The 20,830-nt window shown below is 37.6% G+C and overlaps 2 protein-coding genes and 1 non-coding gene across 4 annotated transcripts; all 3 read right to left on the bottom strand.

Moving 5' to 3' along the window:
* Positions 1 to 224: 224 nt before the first annotated feature.
* On the bottom strand, positions 225 to 7,362 carry nop56 (NOP56 ribonucleoprotein homolog). Of its 2 annotated transcripts, none has more exons than XM_026928643.3 (12): positions 7,239 to 7,362; positions 6,278 to 6,367; positions 5,357 to 5,471; positions 4,992 to 5,156; positions 4,608 to 4,806; positions 3,287 to 3,474; positions 2,950 to 3,101; positions 2,566 to 2,666; positions 2,144 to 2,292; positions 1,542 to 1,663; positions 1,189 to 1,350; positions 225 to 953 (listed from the first exon to the last, which is right to left on the bottom strand). In XM_026928643.3, the coding sequence occupies exons 1-12, from the start codon at positions 7,239 to 7,241 to the stop codon at positions 693 to 695; spliced, it is 1,707 nt and encodes a 568-aa protein (XP_026784444.3). In that variant the 5' UTR covers positions 7,242 to 7,362; the 3' UTR covers positions 225 to 692. The 2 variants fall into 2 exon arrangements, with proteins under 2 accessions (XP_026784444.3, XP_053096394.1); XM_053240419.1 differs by having other exon boundaries at positions 906 to 1,104.
* LOC113535825 (small nucleolar RNA SNORD57) lies at positions 1,435 to 1,503 on the bottom strand. The gene has a single exon (XR_003403640.1). It is a non-coding gene; the product is annotated as a small nucleolar RNA SNORD57 (small nucleolar RNA).
* A 378-nt stretch (positions 7,363 to 7,740) lies between the features above and the next one.
* Positions 7,741 to 13,485, bottom strand: LOC113535731 (macrophage mannose receptor 1-like). The gene is made up of 9 exons (XM_034311315.2): positions 13,426 to 13,485; positions 13,279 to 13,308; positions 11,721 to 12,110; positions 11,205 to 11,579; positions 10,666 to 11,040; positions 10,199 to 10,537; positions 10,028 to 10,039; positions 9,669 to 9,751; positions 7,741 to 9,326 (listed from the first exon to the last, which is right to left on the bottom strand). Exons 2-9 carry the CDS (start codon positions 13,301 to 13,303, stop codon positions 9,246 to 9,248), a joined length of 1,680 nt encoding a protein of 559 aa, XP_034167206.2. The 5' UTR covers positions 13,304 to 13,308; positions 13,426 to 13,485; the 3' UTR covers positions 7,741 to 9,245.
* Positions 13,486 to 20,830: the final 7,345 nt, after the last annotated feature.

The raw sequence follows: 20,830 nt of genomic DNA, 5'->3' as shown, positions 1-20,830 counted from the left end.
ACTCAGACTCTGTCTACTGGTGGCTTTTAACTTTGCATCATAGCAGGGCCACTGTAATAAACAGCTTTGTCCACACTGGCACTAAACTGGCTGTAGTTCTCAACACGCAGCCAAAGAGTTATTTTGGGATGTGTGATTTTTACCTGCGAGAGCAAAATCTTAGTGTAAAGCCAACTTAAAGAAGCAAACATCAAGACCTCTAGTATGAATGGCTACATTTCAGGTATGGGAAATTGTACAGATTTTATTTTCATCTAAAAATATTGTACAAGACGATATTAAATAATGGTGGTTCAAAGAGCTGCAGTGATCTTTACAGTCACAGACCAATAAAAAGCAAGATAGATTTTTTATAATGGAACCCTCTTAATGCATGTTTTCATTATGAAGCATTTACTCAAGACCCTTTTTTTTTTTTTTTTGCTAGACAGAATATTCACAGTAAGCGTGGACGATACAACATTTAGAACAGCTAAGAGGTGGACTACTGAAACGAGCAGACTGTTTAATCTGAACTCTCAAGGCACAGCGCTCACTTATACTCAGTCTTAAATGAAAAAAGAAAAAGCAATAAAGAACTGAAAGATTTTGCAGCACATTCTGAAAAAGATTCAGACAAAAAACAAACAAAAAAAAAAGCTGTACAGTATTAAAAAAAAAAAAACTGTTCGTTATTAAAGGATGTCTCATCCTTATTCATCTGCCTTCTTTTTCTTTTTCTTCTTTTTCTTCTCAGTCTGCTCAGGTTCAGGAGCCTCAGCTTCCTCCATCACCTCTGGCTCAGGTTCGACGGTCTCACTCTTTCGTTTCTTTTTCTTCTTCTGAGGAGTTGCCTCTTCCACACCGTTTGTCGTCACCTCTTCCTCCTCCTTCCCTTCTGCCTCTTCCTCCTCCTTCCCTTCTGCCTTCTTTTTCTTCTTCTTCTTGACAGTCACCTCAGAGTCTCCGTTTTCCTTCAGATTGACAAACCATGTGTTAGAAACAAACCCAGAACACTGCCAACGAGTTCCTTTCCTCCTAAAAAGTCTGTCCTGCTCACTTCAGTGATCAAACCCACTGCGAGGGGCCTGTCAATGGTTCGGAGCGGCGTTTCTCTGGCATGGCCTTTGCAGAGACAGTTCCATGTTAAGATCCTGCCTCTAGTCTAGTCATGCAGTTTTGAGTGCACAAGAGAAACAGCTCACTTACTTGTGTCTCAGCACTGCAGTTAGCTTTGGCCTTCTTGGCTTCAACCGCTTCTTCCTCTCCCTCAGCTGTGGACAGAGCTTCCAGTTTTCTCTTCTCACGCTTCTTTTTCTTCTTCTCTTTCTTCTCAATTTTGCGCTTGATCTCTGCTGCCACTTCACCAGCCTGTGGAGAACAACAACAACAACAAAAAAAACTCATTACCACCAAAAATAAAGTTCAGTCTTTAGAACTGCTGAGTGCTGTGCAGTGTCAGGCTCATTAAATCAGTTTTTTGCCTCCACGTCAGAGTCAGGATAAAAAGAGTCATCATTCACAGCAGAGAGTCACAAAAGAAACTTCAACTGTGAACTAACCTGTGCAACCGCCTCTTTCATGACATCCAGGTTCTTCCTCGGCGTCTCACCGGTCTCGTAAAATGCTAGCCGTTCTTCCACCTGGTCTCTCAGTTTATCTCCGAACACACTCGTAGGAACCTCTGGAATAAAGATATTTGAGAGTTAGCAATGGACTGAGCCAAGCACACAATTGTATTTGACTGCTGAATTTGCTCAGTTTAATTTTTCAACATCCACTCCTAACAGGGTGGAATACTGTTGACGAAAAATAATGACATCATAGCAAATCCAGGCTACAACCAGTGATGGGCATATTCCCATAAGGTATTTTTCCACTTGACACAAAATGCCTGCAGGGAAAATGTAACTAGGCAAATTAATGTGATTTAAGAGGAACAGAACAGTTGCTAGTATTAGAAATTAATAAACTATGAGGTGGTGACATTAACTCAACTTCGAGTCATTTACGCTTTTGCCACGAATGCACTATTTTGTCCAGTAAGAAAAACAAATTAACTCATGCATCAGACTGTATATTAAATATCAAAGAATCAATAACTAATTCAGAATTCCTAAAAATACCCATCACTAATTATTACTGCTCTGAGAGAGAGTCTCACCGGCGAAGCAGTCGATCCGAGAGGCGATGGTGCACTTATTAGCAAGGTAACGGGAGATGCGTCCCTTGTTCTTGGCAGCAGCGCGGCCGATGAAGGTGGAGTGGAAAATCAGACCGTACTTTGGTGTGTTTCCTCTCGTCTTCAGTGCCCTGGATTTAGGGAAAAAGTTACAGCACACTACACACTGAAACACTGTGCTAAATGAAACACCACCCACGACGCAGTGGCCACACGGGCACTAACTCTACTGTAACTACCTCTCAGAGCCCTGGGCGGCTGCTCAGACTGGGGGGGTTAGCATGGAAGAGCGGGATCACTTTTGGTGTGTTCAAGCACACTCAAATCAACCGCTGCGGCTTTGCCCCTGCCCTGCCATCACAGCGGCCGCCTGAAACCCCAGCAGGGACGGGGAGCCCCAGTACCTGAACAGGGCCTTCTCTGCTCCGAGGATCTGCACTGTAGAGGCCGGATACTTGGCCAGGTTAGTCAGGCTTCCAGCGTGGGAGATGAGACGAGCGCCAACCTGAAGGCAAAGAGCAAGTGCGTTAAAAAAATAGCTTGAGAGGAGGATTCAATTTTACATAAATTTTCCTATATGTATTGGGTGCCTGATGTGCACTAGAGTGAAGAGGCTAATCTAGCTAGCAAGAAAAAGACTGAAAATCTCTCTCAGCATTCTCTCCAAAGCAAAACTACAGTCTTGGCTGATCGACTACATGTTGGGGAAAATTCCTCCATGGACTCTACAGATTGGTAAAAAGTAACTCTCTAGTAACTTAAAGCGACCAGTGACTGTAGTCACGCACCACTTCACCGATGAGGGCTGCCAGATTGGGGGCCACCTGAGACATTTTGGAGCGCAGGTACTCCTGCAGCTCCTGTCTGTAAGCAGTGAGGGACACGACTCTACTTGAGAAACTCTCGATGTTGATCAGGTCGATGGGGGAGATGTCCATTCCTGGGAGGAAGAAACAAAATTAACAAACTTGTTTCTCAGCTTCTCAGTGATATTCTAAAGCTGCTCAGATGTTCAGTGAAATGATAAGCGGTCATCACATGGATTCAGTGGATTGACAGATTATAAAAACATCATGACTTCTGAGTCGGATGATATCCCTAAAAAATAAGACGCATTCATCTCACCCATAGATGAGCGGGATGCTTCCAGGATTGCCTGGGCTTTAGCGCTGTCCATTGTGATCTCCTCCAGAGGCTCCAGGCTCTCCTCACTCAGCTCCTTCCTGTTCCCGATAAACTTGGCCAGCTTGCAGTAAGTGGCATTATCGCTTACTATCTTGATCAGCTCAGGAAAGTGGTAGCCATACCACTCACTGAACACAAAATAAGAGGGCAACGTGTTAAAACAAATCGAGCTGATCACCACATAGGCAGAGATTTAGTAGGAAATCCAAACCAGGCTGGTTGTCTCCGCCCTCAGGTGGTGATCTGCCTCTCTGACAGACTGAATGTTCCCAAGAACGGCATTTGGTATCCCTCCTCTTCCTATACAGCCAGCGCTATAGGGGACGCTGTCTGTGGTAAGCATTGGGAGGCTGCCAATCACACAACACCGCAATGCGCACACAGGTTCTATCAGTAAATGTGTTTACATGCAAAAAAAAACCCTGATAACTGAACTGATCCAATTTTGGCAGTCAATGCATTTAGAAGGAACTAAGTAATCTGAAAATGGAACAATCAGGATCATGGAGATGGTTAATCGGATTTCTTCTAAAATAAAGGAGATTAATGACGCACGAGTACTGAAACTTTACAGAACATTTTCCAGTAGCACATCCAGTTATTTGAAAGGAGCTAAACTATTTAAACCAAGTAGAAGAATTGAGTTGATAAACATTTCCTTGTGTGTTTTTTTTTTTTTTTTTTTTTTAATACACAGAACATGCACCATCTACACTTATCCATTTTGTGGTCCAAGATCAGTTCAGTGGGTATAGAGAGAGAACTCAATGTAATACTAACCAATGAATTCTGTTCTGCAATGCTTTTGGAAAAACTATCAGCTAACTCTTACTTCAGGTAATGAATACATTCAAGTTGCTTTACTGGACGGTATTAGGGAATTTATGGTCACAAATTACACTGAATAAACTGATTAACAACTTAAGCACAGGGACTCCTTTAACCGTTTAACCCTTTAACTCCTTTAATAAATTCAACTGACCCCCTGGGCTATGCTTCATGGCCCCCCACTTTCAGAACCACTGGTTTACACAACCAATTAAGTAGTTTTACAACTGGCAAATATCAGACGATCACATGTAAACACATTTGTTTGGAGTATGGAGGGATAGCAAACCACATTCTATGTTAAATATTAAGCAGCCGTTTAGGTTTAGTTTAAACCGGTTAGTATCCGGGCTCACACACCATGCAGAGACAACCAGCTGAGCCCTGGATTAGTTCATCAGCGTAACACCACAATTCAAACTACTCGACATACCGAACCCGCATGGAGAACGTGTTGATGTCCTTGTCCAACTGATCGAGCAGAGCAATGGACTGGATGATCATGTTGTCAGCTCTATTTACGTTGAACTTGACCTTAGCCCGGGAGTAACTGTGACCCAGACCAAGCTGTGCTTTGGACGCAGCCTGAGCCGTGAGGCCCTTCACTAGAGAGTGAAAGTGCAAGCGCACACCTAAGGACAGAAAATACATCAGGACATCAGCACCATACCAAGACAGTGATGAAGTCATGCTTTTATAGCGTACAGCCAAGTGTTCAGTTTTTCAGTATTACGCATCAGATGTCAGCGGATGTAGTCACATCACTACAGAGGCAGTACTGCTACAACACTATCAGATTCACATTAACTCAGCAAACCTCTGAGGATCTCCGCCACCACCCCACCAGTCTGGATGGACAAGTCCAGCTCCTCCTGCAGCGCCGCGCCGATCTTGCCATCAGCCACCCCCAACACTGCCTTTTTCTTGCCTCCTAAAGGCAAGTTGGTCTCCAAAAACAGCTTAAGATCAGCATGGACAACTCCTACAAATAAAAAAAAAAAACAGGCATTGACAGTTAGCCAAGCTCTTCCACTCAAGCTGCTTTCAGTGCACATTTTTTCTCAAGTGTTCAGTTTCATGAAATGCTGTCAGCACAGTGACTCAGTGGATTGACAGATTATTGACACATCACAACATCTGAGCCATGAATGATTCTGAAATCACAAGCCAATAAAGACTCACCTTCTGAAATGGCGTTTATGTTTTCCAGGGCGGCCTGAGCAGACTTAAAGGGGAAGAAAGCCTTCAGTTTTACCACGCTGTTGAATTTGCCGATGTTCAGGACACTTTCCTCCACCTGAGCAGAAAATAGCTCATCATTAAGAGCATGCGTAACGGGAAATAAATAAAAATCAATAGAATGCGTTGAAAATGCTTTTTACAAATATTTTAATATATACAGGGTGAAGTTTTCCTTTAACTTTAACTACGCAGATCAGATCAGGACAGCAGCACAACAATGACTACGTTTACATGCACATCAAATTCCGTTTAATATTCCGTCTATAGTCGGGTTGCAGTCATATTCCTGATACGATGTTTATACATGTACAGGCATTAGAACACTCCTGTAATTATGCCCGAGTTGCCATCCATAAACACCTAGCCTACAGCTAAGCATCTGTTAGAACCCACAATTCCCTGCAGACTGAGCATGCACACAAATTGCCTTTCAGTGGATTTTCTAAATTAAGGTGTTTACATGCAACAAATTTTATTGTATTGTATCCCTAATGCAACAAAGTTTATGTTGTATGGATCTGACAGTCTATTCCATAAAAAAAAAATATATAAATAAAACAGAAAACCTGAAACTCATCAGCTTAAATTTTAGCACACAAATTTCAACAGAGCTGAAATGTTAAAAATGTTGATTAGAATTAATCTTATGCCACATTCTGGACATAATATAATGTAATACAACCTTTGCTGAAATGCAGTAAAAACATGATGGATCAAAGAAACAAAGATGTATAGATGTTTCTTTCTTAGCAGTTTTCTGGATACTATAAAAACTACATTTTTGTTTTTGATGGTCTAACAGTGAGAAGGCAGTGGATGAGGTTAAGCATGGGTGGTGGTGTGGATGGCGCTGGGGCTGACCTGCGGCAGCAGCATGCCGATCTCCTCCACCTCCTTCACGGCGAACAGCGCGTATCCGGCGGCGTGCTCAAACACCACGTGTAGCAGCACCTACAGACAGGAGAAATAAATCCACATCTCAAAATTCCAGCACGCGTCTGACTTCAGAAATGTTTATTAAAAAAAACGACAACATCCATGACTTCCACAGGAAGCTCCACGTGGCGTCACCGCCGAACTGCTTCCCAGCGTTACAAAGCATCAGCACAGCGTGCAAAACTGCTCTCTTTTCCCAAAGCATGTGGAATAAAGTCTGATCTCGGCGCACAAGTCACCATAAGCGATCTAAAGCGATTCATTTAACTTTGTCCTGTACAGAAGCTGCTTATTAGCGCCGCAGCTAACTTGAGCTGCAATTAGAGCACGTGCTCCTCCTGCAGAGCTAAACACGCACGCGGGGCTAAACCCCTCCTTTTTTTAAATTAATAAAGCTAACGATTAAAAGTCACAGACCACACAAAATGGAAAATATGTTTTGTTTATGAGAAATTACAAATAAAAACTGTATTTAACTGAAGATAACGGTTTCTAAGTGATAAAAAAAAATAGTCAGCCAGGAAGAGGCCTCACTAACACTCCAGGCCTGCACTATAAAACTTATTTTCATATCCAAAACAACAACAACAAAAGAATTAACAAAAACAAGGCATTAGTATGTGGCAAGTACACACAATTTTTTAAAAAATTATTATTATTTTATGTTAGAAAGAAAAACAGCGCTACATTACAAACAGGCCTGAACTAGCTTTAGCTAACTAGCCTGCTATGCTAACTAACTCTACAGGTCAACTTAAACCGCAGTTATTTCTGACCAGTGTGAGCTAAACATTCCTGTTAGTACATTTAAACCTCACACTCATGATTTTTGTGCGATAAAACGTCTATTTTTACACAAAAATAATAAAGTAAAAAGACGCCTCACCATGTTGAGGCTGTGTCTGTGCTCCACGCGCTCCTCTCGCTCTCTGCAGCTTCACCAGAAAAGAGCGTCTCCACGGCGCTCGTGCACGCTGGCCGCGTGAACACCTCCACCAACTCTCGCGATAAGACAATGAAGGCGGTGACGTCAGAAGGCGCGCTCGAGCGCAGGCTGTACCTCCTTGCGCTGACTCTGGGCGTCGCCATTTTCTTGCTAGCTCTTCTGCTCGCTTGATGTTAACGCGTTTCATGTTTGTTTGCTTTCACAGATTTGTCTTCAGCATTATTTGTTTTATTTCAAGAATTAATTTCATAGAGCCTTTGTATGTTAGCAACAAGTTTTTTTTTGTTTTGTTTTTTTAGATCTACATGGTAGATGGAGACAAGCTAGTAAGGACACAGGTGATGAGTTCTTACATATCAATCTTGAAAGCAGTGTTAGTGTCAGGGACCTTGTGCGGTCAACATTTTTTATTTTTATTGTCAAAAATCCAGGTAGTGCTATAATTAAAGGCTGGTTTATGGTGGCAGTCATAGTTCAGTGGTTAAGATGTTGGACGGTTGTGAGTTCTAATCCCAAGCTGCCATTGCTGGGCCCTTGAGTAAGGCCCTTAACTCGCAACTGCTCAGGTGTATAAATGAGATAAATGTAAGTAGTTCTGGATAAGAGCATCTGCCAAATGCCATAAATTGTACTGTAATGTAGGCTAGTAAACCTCAAATGTGTACTCAAGTATAGTAATATACAAATTTTCAATTTGATAAGGCAAAAACTGTTCAAGGTCACAAATTGTTTAAACAGTATAATTCCCCAGTTTACCTTTACAAATAGCAATACTTCACACAATACATAAGCTGCATTCCAAAACCATTCACACAATCCTTCATTCGGTGTAATCAGAGTGGGCTTTAATCAAAATACCCATAACTACAAATACAGAAAATAATTACTAAATAAGCCACATAGCATCCCTTAACACAACTAGGTAGTAGGTAATGTAGAAAATATCATTATTGCAAAGCAGAAAAATATACCACATCAGAAGTTTCTGTAAATTACAGTAAGCATAAATAAGTACAGTGTTCTATTTGTTGAAATTCATTTTAGGAAATACAGTTTATAAACAGTATTAATTTTACTCCTATACACCAAATAAAATATTACACCAGAGGTTCCAAAAGTAGGGGTCACTTTATTTACAAATGGGTTCGCAAGAGAAACTCACAATCTCCTTTTTTGTTTCATGCATTTATTTTACAAATTAATATAGTAGAAATATCAAAGATGGATTTTTTTTGCTAATTTTTGAAATGTTACTTGAAATCACATTCAGATACGCTGCATTTAAACTATTATGATACATGTTATTTTAGTATTTTTTCACTATTCTGACATGCTGCAATAGTATAGATTAGTATATCTACTTCCACTAAACAAACATCTGCTGTGTCTCAAATCACATACTTATGTACTATTCTAGACTGTTATTGAGTACTAACACTAACTACTTTTCCTATTACATTTAGCATTTTAATTTTAAAAATCTCTTATGTCACCTTAAGCTCTGAAAGGTCTGTTTTACATACTAGTCTTCAGGATTTCCTAGATTAGTAAATATTTTTGAATGTAAGTTCAGAGCTTTCAGTTTAAAACGCAGCACAGGATGATAATGGACGCTTTAAGAGAAGAGGAGCTCATCAGTGTGTTTAACCACTAAACATTTAACAGTTCCTTGCATTACACCTTAGAAAATCCTGCTCATTCACAACTTAGTGTAATTATAGTGATTTGCTATTGCTATGGTCAAAGCCAGGAGGCATTTCAAGGATTTTGAGAGCTGTAAATATTTTAGTTATGGTAAAATGTTCAATTTTTTTTTCTTCATTTAACAAATCCTTAATTTACTTAGCTTATTTGTAATGTAACATTTAGATCCGCATTTTGAATAACTGTATTTGCAGATACAGATGCAGATTTATCAACAACCTAGCTGAATGTAGGCTTTGTTCTTCATGGACCGAGGTTATGGATGTTTCTCACATTCAAAGTGATGTTCCTTGAAAGTCCCAGTCTGCTCAATTCTTGTCCAAGCTGACGAAAATGTGAAATATTTATATAAATCCTGCAAATACTGTAAAACCCTTTTACATATAAATATGCCACATCTCATCAAATGCCCTTCATCATGTCAGACATCAAATTAATAATGATAAATTGAACATTTAGAAATATAACACATCAAATGTAAGTTTAAATTACATAAGAATTTAATAACATACTATTTATAGGTTATAGTTTCTATATATAATTTATAGTTTCTATAATTACATAATAATTTAATCACAGTAATTAATAATATGTAAAGTTTAGGAACATTGAATAAGCATCTGTCTGTTTCAGAGAGAATACATTATGTCTGGAAAGTTTACTCACTTTCATCAACACCAGTCCTTCTATCTCAGAATTCAAAGGATTTCCATTAGCTTTGACTTTCAGCTGCAGTCTCATCACAGCACCTGCGAAAAAAGTGTTGCATTATAATGAATAAAGCTAACACGTTAGCATGTATGCTTTCCATATGCAATTTTACATGCACAAAGATACACAGCGTTGTGTAAGTTTAAACCTAAATTAAAAGTGTATGTATTTGGAAAATCAGATATTTAGAAAATCTGGTTAGTGAAATTAATAGTTTTTAACATTCACTAACATTCATTAAATCTAATATAAGACAGGATCATGGTTATCTCTGTTAAGGTTTAAGAACAATTACATATACTGTTTTAACTCACCTGGAGTGAATGCTGCCAGAGAAAAAGGAGGACAGAGTTAGAATTATAAAACACCTGAAACTCATGGTATGTCTGGAAACATTAGTACTTTAAACTCACATTAGCAGTGGCCAATAGATTTAGTGTCTGAAAGACTATTCTTTGTACTATCCAGATAGGAAATAAACTCACTGGTGTAGCAGATGAAAGGGAAACGGGCAAAACAGTTTTCATCTGTCCATTGGCCAGAATGATCCGCAGCTGTGCAGTGCTGATTTCGGGTCTGTTCAGTTTCAATCATTTCTTTTCCTGCTGGTCTCCAATATGTAAAATTCAAGCAGCTCTTATCAGACCATAATTGGTTCCTATACAGACCTATCCATACCTCAAAGTCGTTCATGATGCTGAGTATCTGCTGAAGTTCCGTCTCATTCCTCACACTGGCCAGGTCTGTGTGATTTGCTCTGCAGAATCTCTGAGCTTCTTCCCAAGTCATTGTGTAATAAATCCACACATATGTATTCTTTGTACCTAAGATTGAGAGCATTGGTACAATAGCTGTATCATCATTAATATTTATAAGTCCAGATCGGCTAGAGTAGCAGGTTAGAACCACTGCACGAATGTTCTCACATACTGACAGAACATATCATTCTTACCATTATAGCAAACAAAAGCCATTCTTTTAGTACAAGGACTGTCAAACCATTCCCCTCTGTTGTTCATGGAAACACACAGCTCTTGTCCATTGTAGTTATCAGGTTGATGATACCATCCTCTGAAGTCTCTCTCTCCCTCCTGGTAGAAAGCATCATCATCCAGAGACCATCTCCAGCTATCCAGATCATCATACAGTCCAATCCAGGCTAAACCTGAGTAGCTGCCATTTACTGTGTTAAGGAGTGTGTTCATTTCCTCCATGTTATCAATGGTAGCCAGGTCAGTGTAATTCTCTCGGCAGTATCTCTGTGCTTCAGTCCAGGTCTTATTCTCATTAATAAGATGATATTGACGAGGGAACGTTGATGACATTGCTTAAGAAGGGCAACAAAAATTAGTTATAATGTTTGTTCATTTTATTTTTATTTTAATAGGTTAGGCAGTGGGCATTCATTAGGTATAAATAATGTTAAGGAATCTATATTAGTGCTCTGGACAGATACTGTGCAGAAGTAGAAATGGTCACAAATCTACTCACTGCTGTAACAGAGGAATGGAAAAGCTTGACTGCAGTTTTCATCTGTCCATTTCCCAGAATCACTTAATGACACAGCAGTACAGGATTCATTCTGTGCATAATTATCTGGTTGTCCAGGGTTCCAGTAGCTGAAAGAGGAGTTGCTTTTATCTGACCAAGACCTGGTTCTGTACAGGCCAATCCATACAGCACTATAATAAATATAATCATCATTATTATTATTATTATTAGATAGTAATGATTCTATTTTCTGGTTCTCAGTGTCGTTCCTCACACTGGTCAGGTCTGTGTAATGTTCCCTGCAGTATCTCTGAGCTTCAGTCCAGTTCATGTTCTGAGTAACCAGGACATATCTTTCACTGGCATTCACTCTGCCTAAAAGAGACAGATGTAATATGTAACATTCTATTGGGAAAACTGTACTTGTTTAGGTAAAGTGTAGTATATGTTTTTGTTTCTAAGGGTATTTTGTTTTAAGATATTTTCATTTAGAATATACATAACTGCTATGCTCACCATCAAAGCAAATAAACGGAAGTGTCCAAGAGCAAGAGATCTCCGACCATACTGCAGAATAACTTGAAAAGTATACACACAAATTGTTTCCATGCCAGTTACTTGGTTTTTGTATATACCAGTTTCTAAAGTTTCTCTCTCCGTCCTTGTAGAAAGAATCATCACCCAGAGACCATTTCCAGCTGCTCAGATCATTATATAGTCCAATCCAGGTTTGGCCACTGTTCCAAATGTTTATTATTTTAGTAAGGGCCAGTTGCTCTTCAGTGTTATTAATACTGGCTAAATCAACATAATTCTCTCTGCAGTATCTCTGTGCTTCATCCCAGGTCTTACTCTCATTAATGAAGTGATACTGACGAGGCAAACAGACGCTGAGGCTGAAAAACCCTATGAAAGACACAATAACAATTTTGCATGTTGAATATAACTTGAGATGTATTTCCAGTGAAGCCCTAAAATTTAAAATAAAGAGTGCTAATTTCTGCGCGTGCAATCAGATACATTGCAGATGTATAGTTAGTAGTAAGTTTTGCAGGTGATTTTCAAAGAATACCTGTGTGAATGAAGTACCAAAATAGCAGGAAGAAGCAACATAAAAAAAGGTTTTGCTTGTGCTAATTGTTGACAATAGTCATGGGTGACACACTTGAATCAGCCAACAAATGTGCATTGGTAGTGTGAACTAGTATTAATAATCACTACAATCTCACTATAGTCCCCTGCCTCATTGTCTCATTGTTTTTTGTTGTAAGTAATTGGTTTTGTAAAAGAAAGTAAAAGCTTTTGGATTTTTTCAGAGCTTGCTCTACATGTTCCAGTGAAAATCTCAGAATGTTTGGTAACAGGAGGATTAGATATAATCAGGTCTTTGTCTTTTATGAGGTTTTACCTAAAAGAGTCAGGGTTATGTCCATGTACAGTATTTGTGTGTAAAGTTGCATACCATCCCAATCAACCAGTCAGTTTTGCCAGAGCCACGTGAGTGTCTTTTCAGCTGATAAAGTATACACTGGGATCCAAAAGTCTGAAACCACTAAAGAAAATGCTTCTATTTTGCCAGCTTTACAAATGTAATAAAAAAATTTTCATTACAAATTATATTATCAGCAATAACTTGAGTGAAAATAAAAAAAAAAGAAACTGTAGAATAGTTACATGAATTTGAAAATTTCTTAGTATCTGGTATGTTAATGACAGTTTGCACTCAAGCTGTTTTGACTCCAAAAGTTTGTGTAAAACCTGATGATTCATGTTCGATCAAAACCATGGGAGTGTCATCTGAACATGTTCTTCAGTGGAAGGGACAAATCTCAAGGAATATTTGACTTTTTGTATAAAGGAGTTACAAATTTCCTAAAGAAAAAACTGATCAAGGCAAACGTAAAATTTTTAACAAGTAAAATTATTATTATTATTATTATTATTATTATTATTATTATTATTAAATTCAAAGTTTGCTTCAAATAATGTTCTAATACGGTACCATGTGCAATCTTTATAAATAACTTTTAAAACTTTCTTTAGATAACACAATACAGAAAAACATACAACTCACCTAAGAGCAGCAAAAGATGAAACATGGCTCCTGGGAGAATATTAGAAACCAAAGTATGAGTAAAATAATGCATTACAGGAATTATGCAAAATCATAATAATTGTGGTGATGGTACAGAAATGTAAGTCTTGTATTAAAATGCTTTACCTCATAGATCTTTGCTCTTGTCTCCTGTTTGCACCTTTCTTCCAACAAATCTTATCCTACCAAGAATTAATAAGAGTTCTGAACAATAGGATTAACAGCATGTGGGAGTGGCTTGGTAAGATGTAGTAAGACTGGTTATTGAATTCAACATCATGGAAATCACAGTCAAGGTGTCAACTGACACAAAACCATCCATGACATATTGAGGTAGGTCTGACATCTGATATCTGTTAGTATTTGCATCTACTACGTTGGTCCAAACCATCATGTACATCCTTGACTGGACAGCAGATAACATAATGCCAGTCTCTTTTCCTGGATCATTATTTTGTCTCAGGACAGCTTTAACATGATAATATTAAGTCATAATTCAGTAAACTTTCTAATGATTTTGATCATTGATCATTATTTTGTCTCAGGACAGTACTTGTGCATTATTACCCAACACATAGATGACATTATCCAACTGCTCCAAGGTTCAAGTCTGATTTAGTGATTTTAGAACACTATAGGAATGGAATTATGTACTGCTTAATGTCTAAGTACAGTCAATATAAAAAGTCTACACACCCTTGTAAAAAAAAAAAAAATTAAACCAAGCGAAATCATGTCAGATCTTTTTCCGCTGTTAGTGTGATATAGCAACCAACAAATTCATGTGAAAGAAAAACAAATAGAAACATTTTAGGGGAAAAAAACCAAAAAAGAAATACCTTACCATAACCTGCTTGCACAAGTTTGCACATCCCTTACCTAATATTTTGTTAAAGCACCTTTTGCTTGTAACACAGCATTCAGTCTTTTTGGGTAAGTGTCTACCAACATTGATCTTGATTTGGTGATTTTATTCCACTCTTCCTTGAAAAATGCTCCAGATCTATTAAATATCCTTTGCACAGCCCTCCTCAAGTCATTCCACATGTCTTTGATAAGATTTAAATCTGAGTTCTGACTGGGCCATTCCAAAACATTGATCCTCTTCTTCTGAAGATATTTCTTTGCTGACTTGGATTTGTGTTTTGGGTTTTTATCATGCTGGAATGTGAAATTGTTCCTCATCTTCAGCTGTCTAACAGAAGCTTGCAGTTTTGTGCCAAAATAGTGGAATAAAATTGGAGCTATCCTTGAGTCCCTCTATCTTAATTTAAACCCCAGTCCCAGGTGAAGAGAAGTGTGATGCTGCCACCACCATGCTTCACCATCTTTTAGAATTTTTCTAAAAAAAATTCTACCTTGGTCTCATCAGAATTACAACACATTTAGCTACATGGTTTTGGGTGATTTAGGTGTTTTTTTTTTTTTTATCATGAGAAAGGGTTTCCCTCACCCTACCCAATAGCCCAGCCATGTGAAGAATACAGAAAACTGTTGACATAAACAGGGACTGATGACTTGCCAGATATCCCTGCAGCTCCTTTAATGCTGCCGTAGATCTCTTGGGGAATTTTTCTTCTTGTGCATTTCGTCTATCCTGTTCTTGGTAATTTCACTGTGGTGCTCATTTTTCTCCACTTATTGATGATGGCCTTCACAGTGTTCCATGGTACATCTCATGTTTTGGAAATTCTTTTACAGTGAGATCCTGTATATGCTTTGTAAGCTCTTTAAGAGCCATGGCTTCAGCAGTCAGATGAAACTAAGAAGATGTCAAGAAAATTCTACAGGAACAGCTGATCTTTCTTTGGGGTTAATCAGAATCACTCCATTGATGGCAGCTGTATGATAATTACTTCTGAACATGAGTTTGAATATGCTTGGTTAATTCTGCACACATGCCCCATGATAAAAGGGTGTGCACACTTGGGCAACCAGGTTACTGTAAAGTTTTTTCTACTTTTCTCTACAACATTTTTATTTGTTTTTCACTGGAGTTTTGTTGGTTGTTATATCACATTAAAGGTAGAAAAAATCTGACATGATTTATCTTGGTTTAGGTTTTTTTTTTTTTCATAGGAACCTGCTATTTTAACAGGGGTGTGTAGAGTTTTATATGCATTGTACAATATTACGTGTTATCAATAGTTTCACCTACATAAAGTTTTGGCTTTGTCCATGTCTCTCTGACAAAATTGAATACACCCAGTTGCATCAGTCACTGATTTTTCTGCCTAACCAGTATTTTCATGTCAAGGCAGGTATCCTGAAAAATAAGATTAATTATAATAACCTCTCCCAGTGGTTTCCTCTAAGTGTAGTAGGACTGGTTAGCTTTAGTGTAGACGATTACACCTAATATCTATGACATCGTTTATTTATTAAACATAAATGCTCAAAACTAGTTTCCGCACAACTTAGTGAAACCCTGTATTCTTTTTGTATACTTCCCTCTATTCATCATGTGAAATTGTTTGGAGTGATTTAGTTAGGCATTTTTTATGTAATAGACACATTTATGACATGTAACAATTATGACAAACGTTTATTTCTCCGTTTATTAATCATGAATAGGATGATTCATGTGTATCTGTACACATGAATTATAGGCAGGGACAGGGTGTGCTCTCTGTGAGATGCTGCCAGCTTCTTACCTACTTGTGTTCAATTCAAATGTACTAGTGTTATTTGAATCTGTTATTTTCCAAAAGGATAAAAAGTTCAGTTTGCACTGCTGCACTTCAGTCTCATCTCATTACATTTTACAGGAGTAAAACGAGAATAACAAGACGAGAGTAATAAAAGGTGAAGCAATCACTTTTACTGTTGTAACTCCTGGTCCATTATAATCAGAGACATCAAGTCATTACTGTAACTGTTGCCTAATACTTCCTTAATGTTATTATTTCATACACTGATTACAAAGAAAATGTGAAATGTGTAAAATAGTTTTTGGTACATATACCAAATGCCTAAAAACACTTCTTTATAGGGGCTTTCATAATGATATAACATTCTTACAACATTAAAATAGTTGCAAAAATGTAATGGAAAAAAAATAATTGAACGTTCTTTGTAAAATTTTAATTGTTTGATGACCCCCTAATTCCTTTTCTTTTCCTTTTTGTTATTCTTCTTATTTCTCTAATAGCCTGCTGTTCTGTTCAAAAAGTCTTTTTGCATGCTTTGTTCTCTTTGACAGTTACCTCATCACTGACTTTTACAAAGTATCGATTAAAATGCATTTCCTTCTATTATCTGTTAATTTTATTTATTTATACAGAGAAAGTTCTTTACACTAGTGGTTCTCATCTTTTTTTTGTGTCTGCCTGAGATTTCGCAACCCCATCCTTCAGGACTTGACTGCACTGAAAACTGTCATAGTGTGGGGATTGAACCCAGGTCTCTGGCGGGATAGTCTAACACCTATCCACTAGACTATTGGAGAATACAGACTCAAGTGCAGAGCAAAACAGGTAGTGTCCATAAGATTTATTAAAAGGTTCTAAAGGCCAACACAAAAAGCACCAAAAATAAGTTCAAGCATGAAGGCAAACAAATCCAAAGGGAAAATCCAAAAAATCATAGCACAGAGGCAGGCAGAGGTTCAGGAGATCAGGCAAACAAATCCAAAAATCATTAATCTGGTGGTCAAAACTGTTCATTAGTGACAGAAAACACTTTGGCTGTGTAATGCACTACTGCTATAAACACATTGCTACCTCTGCTGCCAGTCCTAGCATGTTCCTGTCTTTATCAGTGTGCCACCAACAACGTGATAAATACTGACAATGGAAGAGTCATTCTCAGAAATAACTTTTTAAGAAAGATGTAAAAAATTAGGGGGTTTGATCTTTTGGCTTCGTTTTTGTTTTTGTTAAGGATGGAAAAAAGTCACTTAGATTACATAAAACCTTAGATTTTCCTTTAAACTTCCCCACTGGTTTCTGTGGCAGTGCCATGATACAGCAAAATTGTGATAATTTTAGAGTAGGTTATCATACCATAAAAATTTCAAACCATTAAAACTCCAACTTGACATCTGACAATACATCTTTTGAATTAAAGGTGCAATAGTAAATTTTTTAAAATTCGTTACTTGTACAAAAAACCTGGAAGATATGTAGAACGTGATAAAAAAACAATGGATTAAGCCGTGTGCTTAGCAAAAGTGTATTAAGTAGCTGAGAAAAGCCATTTGGAAAACTAACCTCCAGTCCAGAATGCTTGTTTGTGTTTGTCAGTCGTTTCATAGACGCTATATGGGCCAACTAAGATTCTGAAGATGGAGCTTTGTGAACAATTCGAATAATTCAATCACTGCAGGAATCGTTGTGGGAATCATTCAAATGCCAAACCCACCTAACTGTTAGGGACTTGGAAAAAAAAAGACAAATTTTACCTAATGCACCTTTAAGCATCTTCTGGTTGAGAGACATGGGTTGCTAGTGAAGCTGTGGAAATTTCTACAGATAGGCCTACTTACTAAGTGATGTATAAAATCAGCCCAGTGTCTTCCTCACTGCTCTAAACAGATTAGTTTATTTACCGATTCAATCTGGAAAAAAAATATATATATATGGAAGGTTTGGTGTCTTTACTTGTATATGAATAAATCTCTTAAATAATCAGCAGTGTAAGACAATGTAGTAAATGCGAGTGAATTGTTTGTCCTGTCTTTGGTCATGATGTCATTTTGTTTTTGGTGTTTTTCTCAGTATATTTAAGGACTTCATTCACACAAATGCAGTCACTTAAGCACCATCTGCTGGAGACTGCATGAAGAAAACAATAATCCTTTGTATTTCTTGAAGGTTAAATATTGAATAAGTTCAAAATACTATTATTATACTATTACACCAGTATGCTGTTGAATCCTTGAATCTAATTGGTCAGAAGGTTTTTAGTAATTTTCTATAATAGCAGTTCTGAGAGTAGTTCTGGTTGCAGTTGAAATGACAGGTTTATAATAATGCGCACATTCTAGTAAGTTACCAGTTCTATAGAAACAACTCATTCACAGGGACCTGTAGCGCTGAATTTCAACATAATGTAAAGCTAATAATAAGTGGATAAAAATATGTTATTTGCAAAAAAAAAAAAAAAAGTGTAATCATTCATATTTACATCATTTGGTAGACACCCTTATCCAGAGTGACTTACATTACAGAGTGAAGTTATCTTATTGATACAACTGAGCAGTTGAGAGCCTTGCGCAAGGGCCCAGTAGTGGCAGCTTGGTGGTGCTGGGATTCAAACTCTCAACCTTCTGATCAGAAGTCAGACATCTGAACCACTGAGCTACCGCTGCCCTATGAACAAATATGAATATGAATCATATGAATATTTCTTTTCATAAGGAGATGTTTATGTAATATTTATGGAAGGAGACCCCAGTGTCAGTGCTTTGTAACAGTCAGTGTTTTCCACTTACTGTCTTCAGGCCTGAGAAGAAGAGTTTTTGACATAATGTAAGTGAAAACAGTACCCAGCTTGTTTCGTGGACAAAAATATAATGTCATTGCTTGATAAAAAAAAAAAAATAAAATATATATATATATACACACACACACACACACACACACACACACACACACATATATATATATATATATATATATATATATATATATATTATATACCTAGTAGTCTTAGGTGTGAGTTTTACTGAGAATCTTGCAGACTATTGCACTTGCTTCTTACATACTCATAAAATGATGACCACCTAAGACTTTTGCACAGTATTGTATATATATACAGACATATAATATTAAACGGCGTGCCCAGTGGCATTTCATGACATACGAATGTGAGCTTAAACTTACTGAGAAGACTTCAGGTCTGCCTGGAGAGAAGATACATGCTGCAAAGCATTCTTCATGAAGAAGAAATACACCACAGCCCTGTTTTTTTCTCTCCTGAGGATATAAAAGCACAACTTGGAAAGAAAAGTTTAACATTAGCCAGGACCATTAAATACGAAAAATTTTATACAGTTTGAAGGTCCCAAGGTGGCAGCATTTTCCCTTTACAAATAAAAAAGAAGAGTGTATTTATATTAAATATTGATTTTAAGAGTAGGTAAGCATTAACAGCACTGCACTGAGATATGGGTCAGCATTCTAGATGTAAATTAAAGAGAACAGTCACACTGAAAAATGAAAGAATGAAAGATAATTCACAACAAAATCTGAAACATATGATTTATAATCTGAGCGCGAATGTGGACTTTCTCCTTCATGGACTGATCTTAAGGATGTTCCTTACATTCACAGTGTGGTTCTTTGAAAGTCCAAGTCTGCTCAGTTCTTGTTCAATCTGACAAAAATGTGAAATAATTCATGTAAATACTGTAAAACTCCTTTCCATGTAAATAAACCACATCTAGTCAAATATCGTTGTATACTCCTTCATCATGTTAAACAACAAAGACTTCTTGCTACATATTATCTACAAGATAAACGTAATGTAAAGTTTAATTGTTAATAATGACATTTAATGATGACATTTGATAAAATTTAACGTTTACTAACACTGTATAAACATCTGTCTGTTTCAGATTAAGGAAGACATTACATCAGGAACACCTGGGGTTTGTATGGTCTTTCCTGCTGAGTTCTTGATGACTGGAATTGTTGTTCTTTCTGGCACTCTTCATTTGGTGAGGTTTGCAAGGAATTTTCCAGAGTTATTATTATATTCAAAGTTTTCATGCCTGAGTCTTTGGAGTACGACTTGAGTTTTTTGTTTACGAGGCCATCGTATTCTAGGTTGAGTTTCTTTAATTCCGTTACTGTGCTTTCTGTTGGGGTCTCTCAAATTCCCTAATCTTTTCTTCTAATTTGTTTTTATTTTCAATATTTTTCTTTTATGATGCTTAGGATGTTATTTTTCCTCTGAACAGTTTAGATGTAAGTTAAAGTGGACTGTCACTTCAGACAGTTTTACCTCATTATTTCATTTCAAATCCAGTGTACTTGAATACAGTCAAAAACAAAAATGAATTCCAATTTAAAAAAGTCTAATTCACTACAGACTGCAGGAATTGATTTTTAAAAAAAAAATTCTTTAAACTCTTGATTCTGGCATGGTGGCTTGCCTCTGGGGTTGGGGGTTCGAATCCCGCCACCACCCTGTGTGCGTGTCTCCCCCAGTCCAAAGACATAAGATTGGCATTTCCAAATTGTCCATAGTGTGTGAATGTGTGTGCGATTGTGCCCTGCAATGGGTTGGCACCCTGTCCAGGGTGGTCCCTGCCTTGTGCCCTGAGTCCCCTGGGATAGGCTCCAGGTTCCCCGTGACCCTGTGTAGGATAAGTGGTATAGAGAATTGATGAATGGATGGCTGCCATGCCTAATGAAAACTCAAACATAATTTTCCATTGGAAGACAAATGATGTTCAGAATCAATTTGTTAATCTTTTGCAAAACCAAAAATATGCACACTGATCACACTGACAACTTAAAGTACACTAATACACTGCAGTAAAATCAGCTGACTGCATGAAATAGCTCATAAAAATTATGTGTAT

Source organism: Pangasianodon hypophthalmus, chromosome 15 (genome assembly GCF_027358585.1).
Source record: "Pangasianodon hypophthalmus isolate fPanHyp1 chromosome 15, fPanHyp1.pri, whole genome shotgun sequence".
NCBI lineage: Eukaryota > Metazoa > Chordata > Actinopteri > Siluriformes > Pangasiidae > Pangasianodon > Pangasianodon hypophthalmus.
The sequence above is the reverse complement of the archived record's forward strand: the minus strand, read 5'-3'. Positions and strand labels throughout refer to the sequence as shown.

Bases quoted from the DNA above. Each gene is read 5' to 3' on its own strand.
- LOC113535731 (XM_034311315.2), bottom strand. From the start codon at position 13,303: ATGTTTCATCTTTTGCTGCTCTTAG. The intron at 12,111-13,278 runs GTGAGTTGTATG...TGTCTTTCATAG, and splicing joins TCATCTTTTGCTGCTCTTAG to GGTTTTTCAGCCTCAGCGTC. The intron at 11,041-11,204 runs GTGAGTAGATTT...GCCCTTCTTAAG, and splicing joins TCCATTCCTCTGTTACAGCA to CAATGTCATCAACGTTCCCT.
- nop56 (XM_026928643.3), bottom strand. The intron at 2,293-2,565 runs GTACTGGGGCTC...CCCTAAATCCAG, and splicing joins GCAGAGAAGGCCCTGTTCAG to GGCACTGAAGACGAGAGGAA. The intron at 954-1,188 runs GTAAGTGAGCTG...GTCAATCTGAAG, and splicing joins ACTGCAGTGCTGAGACACAA to GAAAACGGAGACTCTGAGGT.